Raw genomic sequence first — 12796 nt, forward strand, 5'->3', positions numbered from 1 at the left:
CTCTCTCTCTCTCTCTCTCTCTCTCTCTCTCTCTCTCTCTCTCTCTCGGAGGGGGAAGGATACCTTGTGAGTCAGTTCTCCCCCTACCACATGGAGTCCAAGGATTGACTGAACTTACATGGTGGCAAGCACCTTTAGACCCTGAGCCATCTCAGTGGCCTAGAAATTTGCCACTTGAATTCTGATTATGATTATGTATTTGAAAAATATTTCTTGCAGGAAGACTGTTTGTCCATGAGTGGGCCCATCTTCGCTGGGGAGTATTCGATGAGTACAACAAAGACCAGCCATTCTACAGAGGTTCATCAAAGGAAATTGAAGCTACAAGGCATGGCTCTTAAGTACCTTCAAGTGACCTAAGGCTTTTAACTGCCTTATGCTACTTTCCAATGACAAGCGTTCATTTCTGTCTCAATGCAGATAACAGATGCACTAGCAGAAGCTTGTTTTATGCTTATTTTAGATGGTGACAGTCTGTATAAAGTTTACATAGCTTCAATACCAAGCATTTGTTTGGCAATTTAACAGGTTTTATTTACATGTCTCTCCCATAGATGCCAGCACTCATTCAGAGTAGGCAGATGTTGAGACAACAAGGTTATTCACATTGCCGTAATGAGTGAAGGTGGCTAAGCACTGTTAAATGAAGGCTGGTAAGAAACCAGGCGGCTGAAAGGAGTCAACTCAGAACTTCTTGAGGTTTATAAAGATCACTTTAAAATATCAACAGAGCATTGTAGTTAGTAACAGACCAGTATCTTGATTCTGAAATTGAGAGATCAGAATAGTTCAGAGAAATTAATTTAAAAACTTGGTGTCAGCAGCCTCATCAGTGTTCAGTCCCACTGATTTGGGGTACTTGTCACTGGGGGGGAGGGGTGAAGTGAATGCTACAGAGAGCCACACAAGCTTCACTGCCAAGTTTTAAAATGTAATATGTGCATTCTATTTTTTTTTTACATGCTGCTGCTAAATTTCATTTTTGGTACAGAAAATCATTGCGACTGATTGGATAGATGACATTATTATGTTCATCAAGTTTGGAAATACAGAGTCATGGATGCATTTATGAGCTTCCTTAAATGACTAGATCACATCTAGAATTCCCTTGCTGAATCTGAACTGCAAGCTGACGAGACGAGTTGTGGCTAAAGCCTGGTGTATCTGTTATAATCACTGCCACCTATGCCAGTCTCATACAATAATGCAAATATCTGCCATTCTTTACTCCATTGCCTTTCTTGGCAGCCTCTCACTCTCTGATTCTAGTCACACTTTCCTCTGGATAAAAAAATGCTCCTTCAGTAATCAAAGCACATGTAACTATGTGATGCCACACTCTACAGAGGACATCTTCTTGGAAAAGAAGTCTACACTGAACACCAAGGATAAATGGTTTACAAGTTCTCGCATCCAGGTGCCTACAGAGCAGTCAGTACAAGGCCTGCAGGGGAAATGTCTACGGAAAAGACCCGCACCTGCTGAGAACCCCCCTGTGTATAATGGAGTTCCCCCTTACATTTTTTTTTCATCACAATTTCTTGAACAACAAATGATTTCTTTGATTGGTCCCCTTAGCCTTTGCCATCAGCCCGGCAAGGTTGTGGCTTGTGTATAAGAAACACCAAGCCACAAAGCTGACTTTCAAATGAATGACTGACTCGTCTCTTAGATTCGCTTCTGTGTTTTCAGGTGCTCCACAGGCATCACTGGTATGAATAAAGTACATAAATGCCGAGGAGGCAGCTGTACAACCAGAAAATGCAGAACTAACTCCACTACGCAATTATATGAGAAAGATTGTCAATTCTTCCCCGATAAAGTTCAATCAGCAAAGGCATCCATAATGTTCATGCAAAGTATCGATTCTGTAAGTATGCCAGTCACTGTGTCCAGAATCTATCATCAAAGGATTTGTCGAATATCATTAATTTTAAAATGAAGATGATGATGATAATGATGGAGATGAAAGCAATGCACTACACAGTGCTAGGTGCTTGAGCACTCTAGCACCTGAGATATCTCATCTTAAATATGACATGAGGATTAAATATGTTAATGTAGTTCATTGAACACTGACAGATAGTAAATACTAATCTACTATTATATATTATTAACACCGTTGTATTTAATAACTAGATAATTATTGTTAACTCTTATAATAAAAATGAATCTACTTTAGTATTAATTATATTTCACTTAAGCAATGCATATTTGCTAAATACAATATATCTCTCCCTTCAGTTTTTTTAAAATAGGTTTTTAATTGAAATTGAACCCTCCCAGTTAACCTTCTTCAGACCACTCCCATGCCCTCCACTCTCAACAGCCCCCTTTCCTCTTATTACCATTATTACATACATGCATATGTGAGTATGCATTATATTTAAATTTATTTAAATATATTTAAATTACATTTAAATTTAACCTGCTGAATCTGTTTTCCTTGGTGATATGTATATGGTTCAAGGAGGCCAATTCTGCATTGAAAAACCAATTAGGTGTTTCATCTCAAGGAGAGGCTAATTTCTCTTCTCCCAGCAATCATTGGTTGCCTGTGGTTCTTTGTCTAGGGGTAGGACCCCTTGAAAGTCTACTCTTCTGCGTTACCATGTCCACTGACAATGCCACTGTTTAAGTCTATGCAGCCATTTCTCATACAGAATATGTCACAGAAGACTTCCTGGTATTCTGGCTCTTAGATTCTTTCCACCCCCTCTGAATGACGGTCCCTAAGTCATAGATACAGGAACTATAATGTAGAGGTATCTGTTGGGGCTAGGCTCCACATGGTCTGTTGATCTCTGCACTGTATCTAGTTGTGATTTTCTGCGATGGCCCCCATTTTCGATAAACAGAGGCTTCTTGGATGAGGGTGATAGTTACACTTATCTGAAGATGTAAGGAAGAGGGACAAGGCACAAATAACATCAAGGTGGTTTAATCAAGCCTCAAGAAATTATATTATTTTATATTTTATTTGCATAAGATTTAACACAGAGAGAGAAGGGCGAAGGGAGACAGAGAAAGAGAGAGAGAAAGAAAGAAAGAGAGAGTAAGAGAGAGAGAGGAGAGACATTAAGACACTTGAGCTAATAGTGTCCCCACACAAGAACCATATATACATATATATATGTATGTATGTATGTATTTGGTGTAGTCCTCGATTGCCTTTCAGGGCTTGAGAGTTAGCCCCTACTGCTGAATACACTGCACATTTAGGACATGGGACTCACATGACTCAAGCACGATCTGATCTGAAAGCCTCCTTCCTGAGGTCTAGCTTCCATGGTTCCAGAAAATATCATGCACGTGCTAAGGGAGAAAAGCAATTAAGCATCTCTCCAGCTGCAACACATATAAGCCATGACAATGACCAGCATGGCAAAGATATTCATAAAAATGCCATTTATGGCACTTGCATATTGGTGGCTACCAACGCCTATGTAATTAAACTTCAGGTCCACTCAAAAGGAGGAAAATCGTGCCTGGTACTGTCACCGAGCCAGAATCCATGGCTAGTGAGGTCATGGACCTTCTCAAAAAATCAACTATGGCCGCTTTGCTAGACCAGCATAATTACTTTTACATTCCAACACCGGACATATTTTGGCTCAGTTTTTCAGATCATTTTAAATACCTGGAATAGTAATTTTCTACATTTTACTATACTTCAGGTGACCAGCTTCTGTAAAGAAGAAAACCATAATCGAGAGGCTCCCACTCCCCATAATCAGAAGTGCGATTACAGAAGCACGTGGGAAGTAATCAGCAGATCTGAGGATTTTAGAGACAGTGTGCCCATGGAGCTACTACCCTCCCCACCCATCTTCTCGTTGCTGAAGATCAGTGAAAGAATCGTGTGCCTGGTTCTTGATGTGTCTGGGAGTATGTCTGTAAGTTCATGGGGTTGTTTTTCTATTTGATTTTGTTTTTATTTTGAGTATAGAAATAGGAATAACTGAACCATGAAAACACATCCTAAGCAGGACTTGTTATGTGGATTTTTTTTTAATTCCATGATGTCATAAAGTACTACTACTTCCTGAGACCATGACCTGAAACATATTGAAAAAATATATTATACTTAGAGAAAGATATCTCAGAACAGCTAAACTAAGGATAAACACTTTGTTCCAGAAACTGTGTAGCTGAATGAGGAGAACTCTGATAGCCTTTAGCCAGAAAAAGATATTGAAATGAAATCCTTTTAACAATGGACCTTCCACATGAAATACTTAAGAGAATGAGAGTGGGACATTCTATCAGCCAGTACATGCACTCCATTTTAGCTCAGGCAGCAGGATTAATTAGCAGAATGCCTACATGATGTTATGTCATTTCTCAAGTGTTCAAGTGCTCTCCAACATAAAAAGAAAAGCATCACCACGAGGAACAAATGGCTGCATGCGGTCATTCCTTCCTTCTAGCACCATGCACTGAGTGGCAGGCGTTGTGCTAGACTTTGAAAACAGAGCTGTATGAGTTTGAGGAGTTTGGAGTTCATTTAGGCTGAGCCATGGAAGCATGTTCTTGTAATCCCAGCATTTGGGAGACAAAGCAAGTTCACAGCCAGCTGGGTTGCATGGCGAGACCCTCTCTCCTAAAACAAAAGAAAAAAAAAGCAGATATTTTTATAGTCCAGTAATGTTTTCTTTTCTTCTGAGCCTTGCCTACTTGCCCAAGTCATTCCTGTCTTCCACGGTCTAGGAGAGATGCTTATTTCCACCAAGAGAAGGGCTGGACTCCTGGGGTGCTGTTTAGGTTCTAATCCTTTTGCCAATTCCAAAACTGCCCTCTGCACACCTCTGCTTTTGTGTATTTTTTTGATACTGCCTGTGCTCCTCCCGACAAGATTAAGAGTTCCACTGGGAACCAGAAACTCATCAGATCCAGAGTTCATAACATATGTGTGACCAATTGGTAGCTGTTGAAATGAATATGAGCCGCAAACAAGCAGGTGTAGTGTAATAAAGCACTCAGAACAGCTGTTCAGTGAGGGTGAGACAGACAGGCTAAAGCAGAAATTAAAGTGTTGGCAAATGAGGGAAGGTGATTAGTGAAAGGGCAAAGAATGATAGACTGATGCAGTAAACCACAACAACACAAGATCCCATGGAAGACAGGAGAATGCTCAAAATTTCTACCCACAAGTAGCCTGAGAAATGTCACTGAGGAGCAAAGAGACTGTTGATTCAGAGATGAACAGCCTACCCTAGACAGGGTACTGGTAGATCCATGCTTAAAGGCAAAGCAGGGCTGGTGAGGTGGCTCAACACCTCAATCATTTGCCACACTAACCGAACAACATGAGTTCAATTATCAGAAGAAAATGGACTCTACAAAACTATCTTCTGACTGCCCTATGGACACCATGGCATACACACACACTAGATGATTCAAACTCCAGAATTCAAATAGTGGAAGGCAAGAACGGACTCCCGTGGTTGTCCTCTCACGTCTACACGTATGCCATGACATGTGTTCTCTGGAACAAGTATCCTTGCATACCCACAAACTCAACACACAAAATAAATGTAATAAAAATCAGAACAGAGAATGAAAGACAAGCAGACAAAGCAAAATTGTAGATACATGGGAATTTTTGTTGTGATTTGGTTCAAGAAGTTCATGAGCAAATTTGGGTATGGGTTGCAGGGAGGATCTACTGAAAGTAAATGTATAAAAGGGGACTTTCCTAGCACGCATCTAGTTAAGACAGACATGCTCGATGGTGAACTACCAAAAGGCAATCAGTCAGCCCAGTGATGGAGAAGTGAGGGAAGGCTAGAAGTAGAAGGGGCAGAGTAGGCTGGCCTTCTCAGGTACTTAACTGTACCTCAGCAAGTGTCACTCTTCCTTACTGAATTCCTCCACTTGGAGACCAAGGGAGTCTGGTTGGGTTTTGAACCTTGGGTTATGAGTTTATCTTAACAGGAGTGATTAGGATGTGAATTGTGTTACAAAGGTGTAAAGCCTTAGCTTCAATGCAAGCTCCGCTCTTAACTTGGGCACTTAGCAACTTGGAATTGGCTCTAGTGGAAAGCTATGAGTTTCTTCATATTGCATATAACCACACTTATTAATTTACCGTGAAAAAATTAAAATTGCTTTCTTCAAAGTACAAAGTAATAGTTGTACAATGCTTGCTAATAAACTTTATGCACTTCTTTTATGAGATCTGCTCTTATCTTCCAGTTGAAAATCGCTCAGGTTTTTTATTTTTGTTTTCCTTATCCATTTTCACACAGCTGCGTGACCGTCTCAATCGAATGAACCAAGCAGCAAAGTACTTTCTAGTGCAGATCATTGAAAATGGCTCCTGGGTAGGGATGGTACACTTTAATAGCCAGGGCACAATTAAAAGTGGGCTCATCCAAATAAAGAGTGACACCGAGAGAGAGAAGCTTATGGAAACCTTACCTACAGTTCCCGGCGGAGGGACTTCCATCTGCTCCGGAATCAAAGCTGCATTTCAGGTGAAAATCCTACTCCACATGTATCTTGTTCTTTGTTTTGCTTTTAGGGCATTTTAACATGAAGGGTTGCTGCTCTTACTTGCCTCATAGTTTTAACATAATCTCCAAAGGCTCAGGACAAAACACACGGGAAAACAAACCTTTGATACATGCTATCTTAGCACTTGGGAGATAAAGCTACAAGGATTCAAAATGTCAAGATCATCTATGGTTAGACATCTGAGCGAGCATGTCTCATCTCTAACTTTAACACGCTTAGACCATTAGCCCCCGTTATTTCAGTATTTAAGGGTTTTCTACTTTGGAGTTCATTACCTTTTAATGCTGTCACAAATGCTTACTGCATCTGGCTGTCTATACAACTGATTTTGTGTCCTGTAGGCTTGTCAGAGGATAACAGGGGAAGAAAATGCATTCCGTACTTTAAGTATCTATTTGTTTGGGCTTTTTAGGGTCAGATGTCACTGTCATTTAGTCCATGTGAGTTTTTTTCTAATTCCTGATCACACCTATCTTTCATTTGAACAAATAGCCCCTGCATTTAGAAGACAGAAAAATATTATGTTTATGTTCTTCAAAAATTATTGAGCATAAACTATCTTGTAGAACAGAAATTATCTCTATCCTACACATTTTCTATATAGTTTCCTTTTCTAATTTTCCATCAGGATAGCTGATCTAGTATGATAATGAAATTCTGAATTATGCTTGCAGGCATTTGAAGGAAAAGGTTTCCAAGTAGGTGGAACTGACATCCTGCTGTTGAGTGATGGGGAGGACAACACTGCCAAAACCTGTATTAATGACGTGAAAAACAGCGGGTCCGTAATTCATTTCATTGCGTTGGGACCAGATGCTGATATGGCTGTAATAAACATGAGCGCATTAACAGGTGAAATATGATCACTATATGACAGACTTTCAATCGCTGTGTCTAAATGTAGGGCTGACACTCAAGTACTTCTCCTAAGCTCCATTCTGCAAAATCCAGGCCAAAAATTGAAGGACAAGAGCGAACAGACCCAACCTCTGTTGTCATCACAGTCTTTGTCCAATTGGCTGGAAAAGACACATAAAATGGTCAGTCTAAACACCAAACACATAGATTACATTCCTTCATATAAGGAAAAGTATAGACAGTAATTTAATTGAAACAGACAAGCCTTCCATGCTCCCAAAATGTTGTAGCAGGAAAGAGAAAGGAGGTATATGAAATCAAGTGGCTCCTGAGATGGGCCTTGAACAAAGTCTGGGTTTCTGCAGGAGTAAAAGACAATGAAAAAACACAAAATTTATTAATAAGCATTAACTACAGTAACTTATTTTAGTATACAGATATGATGAAAAGTGATTTCATGTTTCTAGTATCGTCTTAAACATTGCAGAGAATACAGAGCCAATAACCCAAGTATCAATTATTATACTAATTTGGCTTTCATGGTACAAGATATATATACTTGCTTTTTTGTGGCTGGTTAGACAAACTCCTATAATTTCAAACTCTTTTATGGCTATTTGTACAATTTACTTTTGTCTTGAATATTCTAACCAATATTTAGTTATTGTCAAGACACCTCAGTACAGCAGTTCTTTCAAATTTCCAATTTCTGCTTCTAATCTAAGAGTTAATAACTCCCCTAAAAGGCTGTACAAAATCTGTGAACTTAAATATGTAGAATCATAATACCTTTCATATCTATGAACAAATGACACACCTTGTGCCACTGGGGTTTCTATGCTGAGGTAATAAGGTAGTTTTTGCTTCACAGTTATGATGTATTAAACTATCATTTCAGCGATGATCTTAACAGCTTTCTGACCATTTAATTTAACCCACATGGAGATTTTGACTTTATTTGAACTGTTACCTTGTTAATCATTAAAATACGATAAGTACTCCTTCCTGTTCTACAAAACAACGTGGCCTGTTTGTTCACATCCTAGGCGGAAAGCATCTCTTCGTTTCAGATGAAGCCCAGAACAATGGTCTTGTTGACGCTTTTGGGGCCCTTACTTCAGAAAATGCTGACATCACCCAGAAGCCACTCCAGGTCAGCAGTTTTCCATCTCTGTAGATTTTGTTGTTACTGTTGCTATAACTAAGAAAAGGTATAAGGGCAGCATAAATGAAATCAGACGGAAAGGAGACATTTATGTGTAAGAGACGTTTGAGACCTTAGGTTGGTTTGGTTTCTTTTGTTTTAATGTGTGGAAAGAATAGAAATAAAATTCTGTTTTTCTCGTTTAAGATACATGTGGTAAGGTCTAAAATAGAGAAAAAAAAAACAAAACAAAAGAAAGCACAAATTTTCAAAGTTGATCTGTTTTCATATTCATGATGGATGGAAATTATGAAGGTAAATAGCGACCAGTTAGAAGCATGGCACAATAATCTGAGCTGATGAGGAATGGGGCTTAGGGGTGGCATCTGGAATTCAAAGGGAAAGCTGCACCCCACATTTATTTCTCCTTATACCATTGTGGGACCAAAGTGACCTTGTTTCCTGAGACTTTGCTGGTGAAGAGACAAAAAGTGTGGGTGGCATTCCCATTCAAGTTTACTCTGCATCCATTTAAAGACTTGCCAGCTTATCTGGGACTAAGATTTTAGACAACAGAGAGAGACTCTTTAAATAATTGTGTTGCTCCTATCAGGGATGAAACTGTTGGGGGTTCGAGTAGAAACGGTACATTCAGTCTAGTGTTCCTAAAGTGGCACCTCTAGGAAGCACCCTTACGGATAAAGCTGGGCATCCTAGGACTTCCTGTTAAGTGAAATAAATCAAGCACACAAAGATGATCTCATGTACACATGAAATCCTAAAGAGCTGAATTTACATGGTAAAAAATAGAACCATAATCAGCATCTGTCCAGATGTGAGGGGTGGGGGATGCTGGGAAATAAACACAAGCGTTCAGTTAAATAATAGGTGAGTTCAGGGGATTTATTTCATAAACATAGTAATGACTATAATCAATAGCATGTGTATCATATTTGGGGCAATTGATTAGAAAGTAGATTTAATTATCTTTGTCGTAAAATAAGAAGATGGGTACTGTAGAAATGCTTATATTACTTCGCTTAATTTAGCCCATTTATAATGTTTCAAAACAGGGGCTGGAGAGGTGGCTCAGTGGCTAAGAGCATTCTCTGCTCTTCCAAATGTCCTGAGTTCCATTCCCAGAACCCACATGGTGGCTCATAGCCATAATGTTTCAAAACAACGTGTTTTCAGATAAACATGCAATTTTGTAACTTTCAAAAATAATTTAATATGCTGTCTCTTCTCAACTAAGAACTACCCAAAAAAATGAATAGTTCCTCTACTGCTCCTCTCAGAGAAGACCCTATATTTTGTTTTCTTTCTTTTCAGGAGTCTAGTCTCCACAATCAGTTTTTCCTCTTTTAGACAGACTCCATTTCCAAAGCTTCACTTTCAATCCTGTGTGAAAAATTACTTAAAGATTCCTCATTAGCAATCTCTTCGAGGATGCTTGTCTCAGTTCTCTTTCCTGTGTTCATAGGGACTGAACCTAGAGCCTCCGAATGCTAGGCAAGTGTCCTACTGCTGAGCTGAGTCCCAGCTCAGCTTTGTTTTTACTGTGGAAGCCTTTGCCTCTGCCTCAATTAAACTACCCTAATCACCCCAAGTATTACCTTTTAGGTCATCAGCAAGATGAGTATGTCACATCCACACATACCCTCTACTAATTCTCTGTGGGTTTTAGCATCCTTTAATGCCAACACTCAGATCCAGCATTTTCCCAGAAAACTAAGAATGTATAGCAGGATCAGTCTCAGTTTTCTACTGATGTCTCCATTTTAAATCTCCTGTTATGCCCTACCCTTTCTTAAGACCATGTATTGCCAACCTTGCCACTGTAGCAAATCTATTGGTAGGGAGAGGCAGGAAGATTGCCAGGAGTTTGAGCCACTCCAGAGCACATAGGCAGGAGACCACCAACCACGACTGCATAACAAGAACCCTGTGCAGGACAGAGGGAGAGAGAAAGGGGAGAGAGGGGGTGGGGAGTCTAAGGTAGTTCAACATATGTAAGACTGTTTCAGATCAAATATAAAGAATTGTCTTTATAAGTCTAAAAAAAACATTTTCTTCTATGTTTGTTTGTTTGTTTGTTTTACATTTAAACAGCTTGAAAGTAAGGGTGCCATATTGAGCCAAGATCTCTGGCTGAATGACACTGTAGTCATTGACAGCACAGTGGGAAAGGACACGTTCTTTCTTATTACCTGGACAAATCAAGCTCCTGACATTTATCTCAGGGATCCCAAAGGAACACAAATCACAAATTTCACAGTGGACATACCTTCTAAAATGGCCTATCTCACTATCCCAGGGACAGCTCAGGTAAGCCACTAGCCTTTTAATTTCCCCGAAAAGAATTATTTTTTCCAAAGAGGCTCTAGAGTCATCATGAATGTGATTGCCAATGATTTTACCATCTCCAAAATGAAAGCAAAATATATGTACTTTCATTACCTGTGTGTTCCTGAAAACTATGAAGTCTGGGTAAAGGTAAAAAGAGTTTATGGATTGATGGAAAAGAGAAGGTGTCTGAGAACACTAAGGAAAAAACATGAAGAGTCTGTGTGGTTTAGGGTGCCATCTTTTTTCATTGTTCCAGCCAGAGTCAGAATATATGAGACTGAGGCCAAAGAATAAGGCCAAAGCAAAGGCATGCTTATCAAAACAATATTTTCCAATTGAGATATCACAAAATGTAAATATCATGCATAACACTAACCATGCTCCCTGCCCGTCTCCACTTCAGTGCCTAAAGAATTAAGACCTTTCAAAGAGCACACAAAACTCAAGTTGTTTTGTTGTTGTTGTTGTTTTGTTTTGTTTTTACTTCTATGCTCTATTTTTAAATTATTTTTAATCATGGAAAACGATGTAGTTGGACTCTAAATACTTTCTGTATGTTTCAATTGAAAATTTTAGGTGGGCATTTGGACTTACAACCTTAAAGCCAAAGTAAAGCAAGAAATACTAACAATTACAGTAACCTCTCGGGCAGCAAATTCTTCTGTGCCGCCAATCACTATAAATGCTAAAATGGACAAAGACACAGGCAGCTTCCCCAACCCAATGATCATTTATGCAGAAGTTCTACAAGGATACACTCCCATCATTGGAGCCCATGTGACAGCTATTATAGAATCAAATAATGGAAAAACAACAGAGCTACAACTGCTGGATAATGGTGCAGGTAACTCACAGACTTTTATGGATAAGCCTATGTTCTTATATTCAAAATGTGCCATGGTTTCCTGGGGCTATGAGTACAGCAAGATGGGCACCTGAAGAATTAACACAGATTATGAAGGAATAGCAAGAGCAGCTATTGAATCAGGTAAATTAGGTACATCCCAAGTACTTAGCAAGCGTCTTGTACATGGTAAGCATTCTGTCTGTGCCACCTACTGCCAAAATCATGTTTGTCATCTTGAAAGGCAATTCCCATCTCCAGCTAAGACAGGCTCATTCAGAAGAATGAGAACATAAGCAAGAATTCTTGATAGGTGCTTCTTAGGGGAGCATCACCAAGAAAGCGTGGTCAAAGCAGGTGATTTACAAATTGTCAGATGGGAGAGGGTAGCAGATCCTGGGACCCTGACAGAAAAAGAGAGAGAAGCCAGAGTGATTCCCCACAGCTGAAACCAAGCACAAAAAGAGCCCCGAGAGCTGGAACCCAGAAGATGTTAGAGGTGCCACAGAGAGGAGGGCCCAGGAGTGCCACCTCAGGTGCCAGGTCTGACTGGCAGGAAGCTAGGAACTGTACTGGCTGCTCTCTGCCCCCTGCTCTATGAGGTGTGTGGAGTATGCGGCCCTTCCACTGCACTCTCTGTTGCTCTGTGCCTGCAATCTTCTGCTGAAGTCAGTGAATAAAATAACATGCGGATAAGTAAAGGAGCCTATCAGTGCATTTTACAATGTCATGTTACATCATTCTACAAACTTGTCTTCAGCTATATTTGGCTGTTCTTGGATTGACTTCCATGTTTTCTTTAATTGCAAAGATAATTCCACAACTACCCTTTGCCTCTTCTCAGGCCCACACCCCATCTACACTGCATATAACTTCATGCTTCTCGCTTCATTTCTTGGTGTTGTATCAGATAAGCATTTAGTTCTTTGAAGGGAATAAACTAATTTGAAATGCCTTTACTGGAAAAAGAAAGAAAGAAAGAGAGAGAGAGAGGGAGGAAGGGAGGGAGGGAAGGAGGGAGGGAGGGAGAAAAGGAAGGAAAGGAAAGGAAAGGAAAGGAAAGGAAAGGAAAGGAAAGGAAA

The 12796-nt window shown here is 39.8% G+C and overlaps 1 protein-coding gene across 1 annotated transcript in view; it reads left to right on the plus strand.

The window, feature by feature from the left end:
• The window catches only part of Clca4 (chloride channel accessory 4), a 21275-nt gene that overhangs the window by 5177 nt on the left and 3302 nt on the right, over positions 1-12796 (plus strand). The window contains exons 4-11 of the mRNA XM_055614455.1: positions 220-328; positions 1693-1870; positions 3678-3896; positions 6252-6479; positions 7194-7371; positions 8424-8530; positions 10634-10849; positions 11447-11714. Coding sequence (XP_055470430.1) covers positions 220-328; positions 1693-1870; positions 3678-3896; positions 6252-6479; positions 7194-7371; positions 8424-8530; positions 10634-10849; positions 11447-11714 — 1503 coding nt within the window. The remainder of the gene's footprint in view (positions 1-219; positions 329-1692; positions 1871-3677; positions 3897-6251; positions 6480-7193; positions 7372-8423; positions 8531-10633; positions 10850-11446; positions 11715-12796) is intronic.

The sequence above is a fragment of the Psammomys obesus genome, unplaced genomic scaffold (genome assembly GCF_907164565.1).
Source record: "Psammomys obesus unplaced genomic scaffold, mPsaObe1.curated_primary_1811, whole genome shotgun sequence".
Taxonomy (NCBI): Eukaryota; Metazoa; Chordata; class Mammalia; order Rodentia; family Muridae; genus Psammomys; species Psammomys obesus.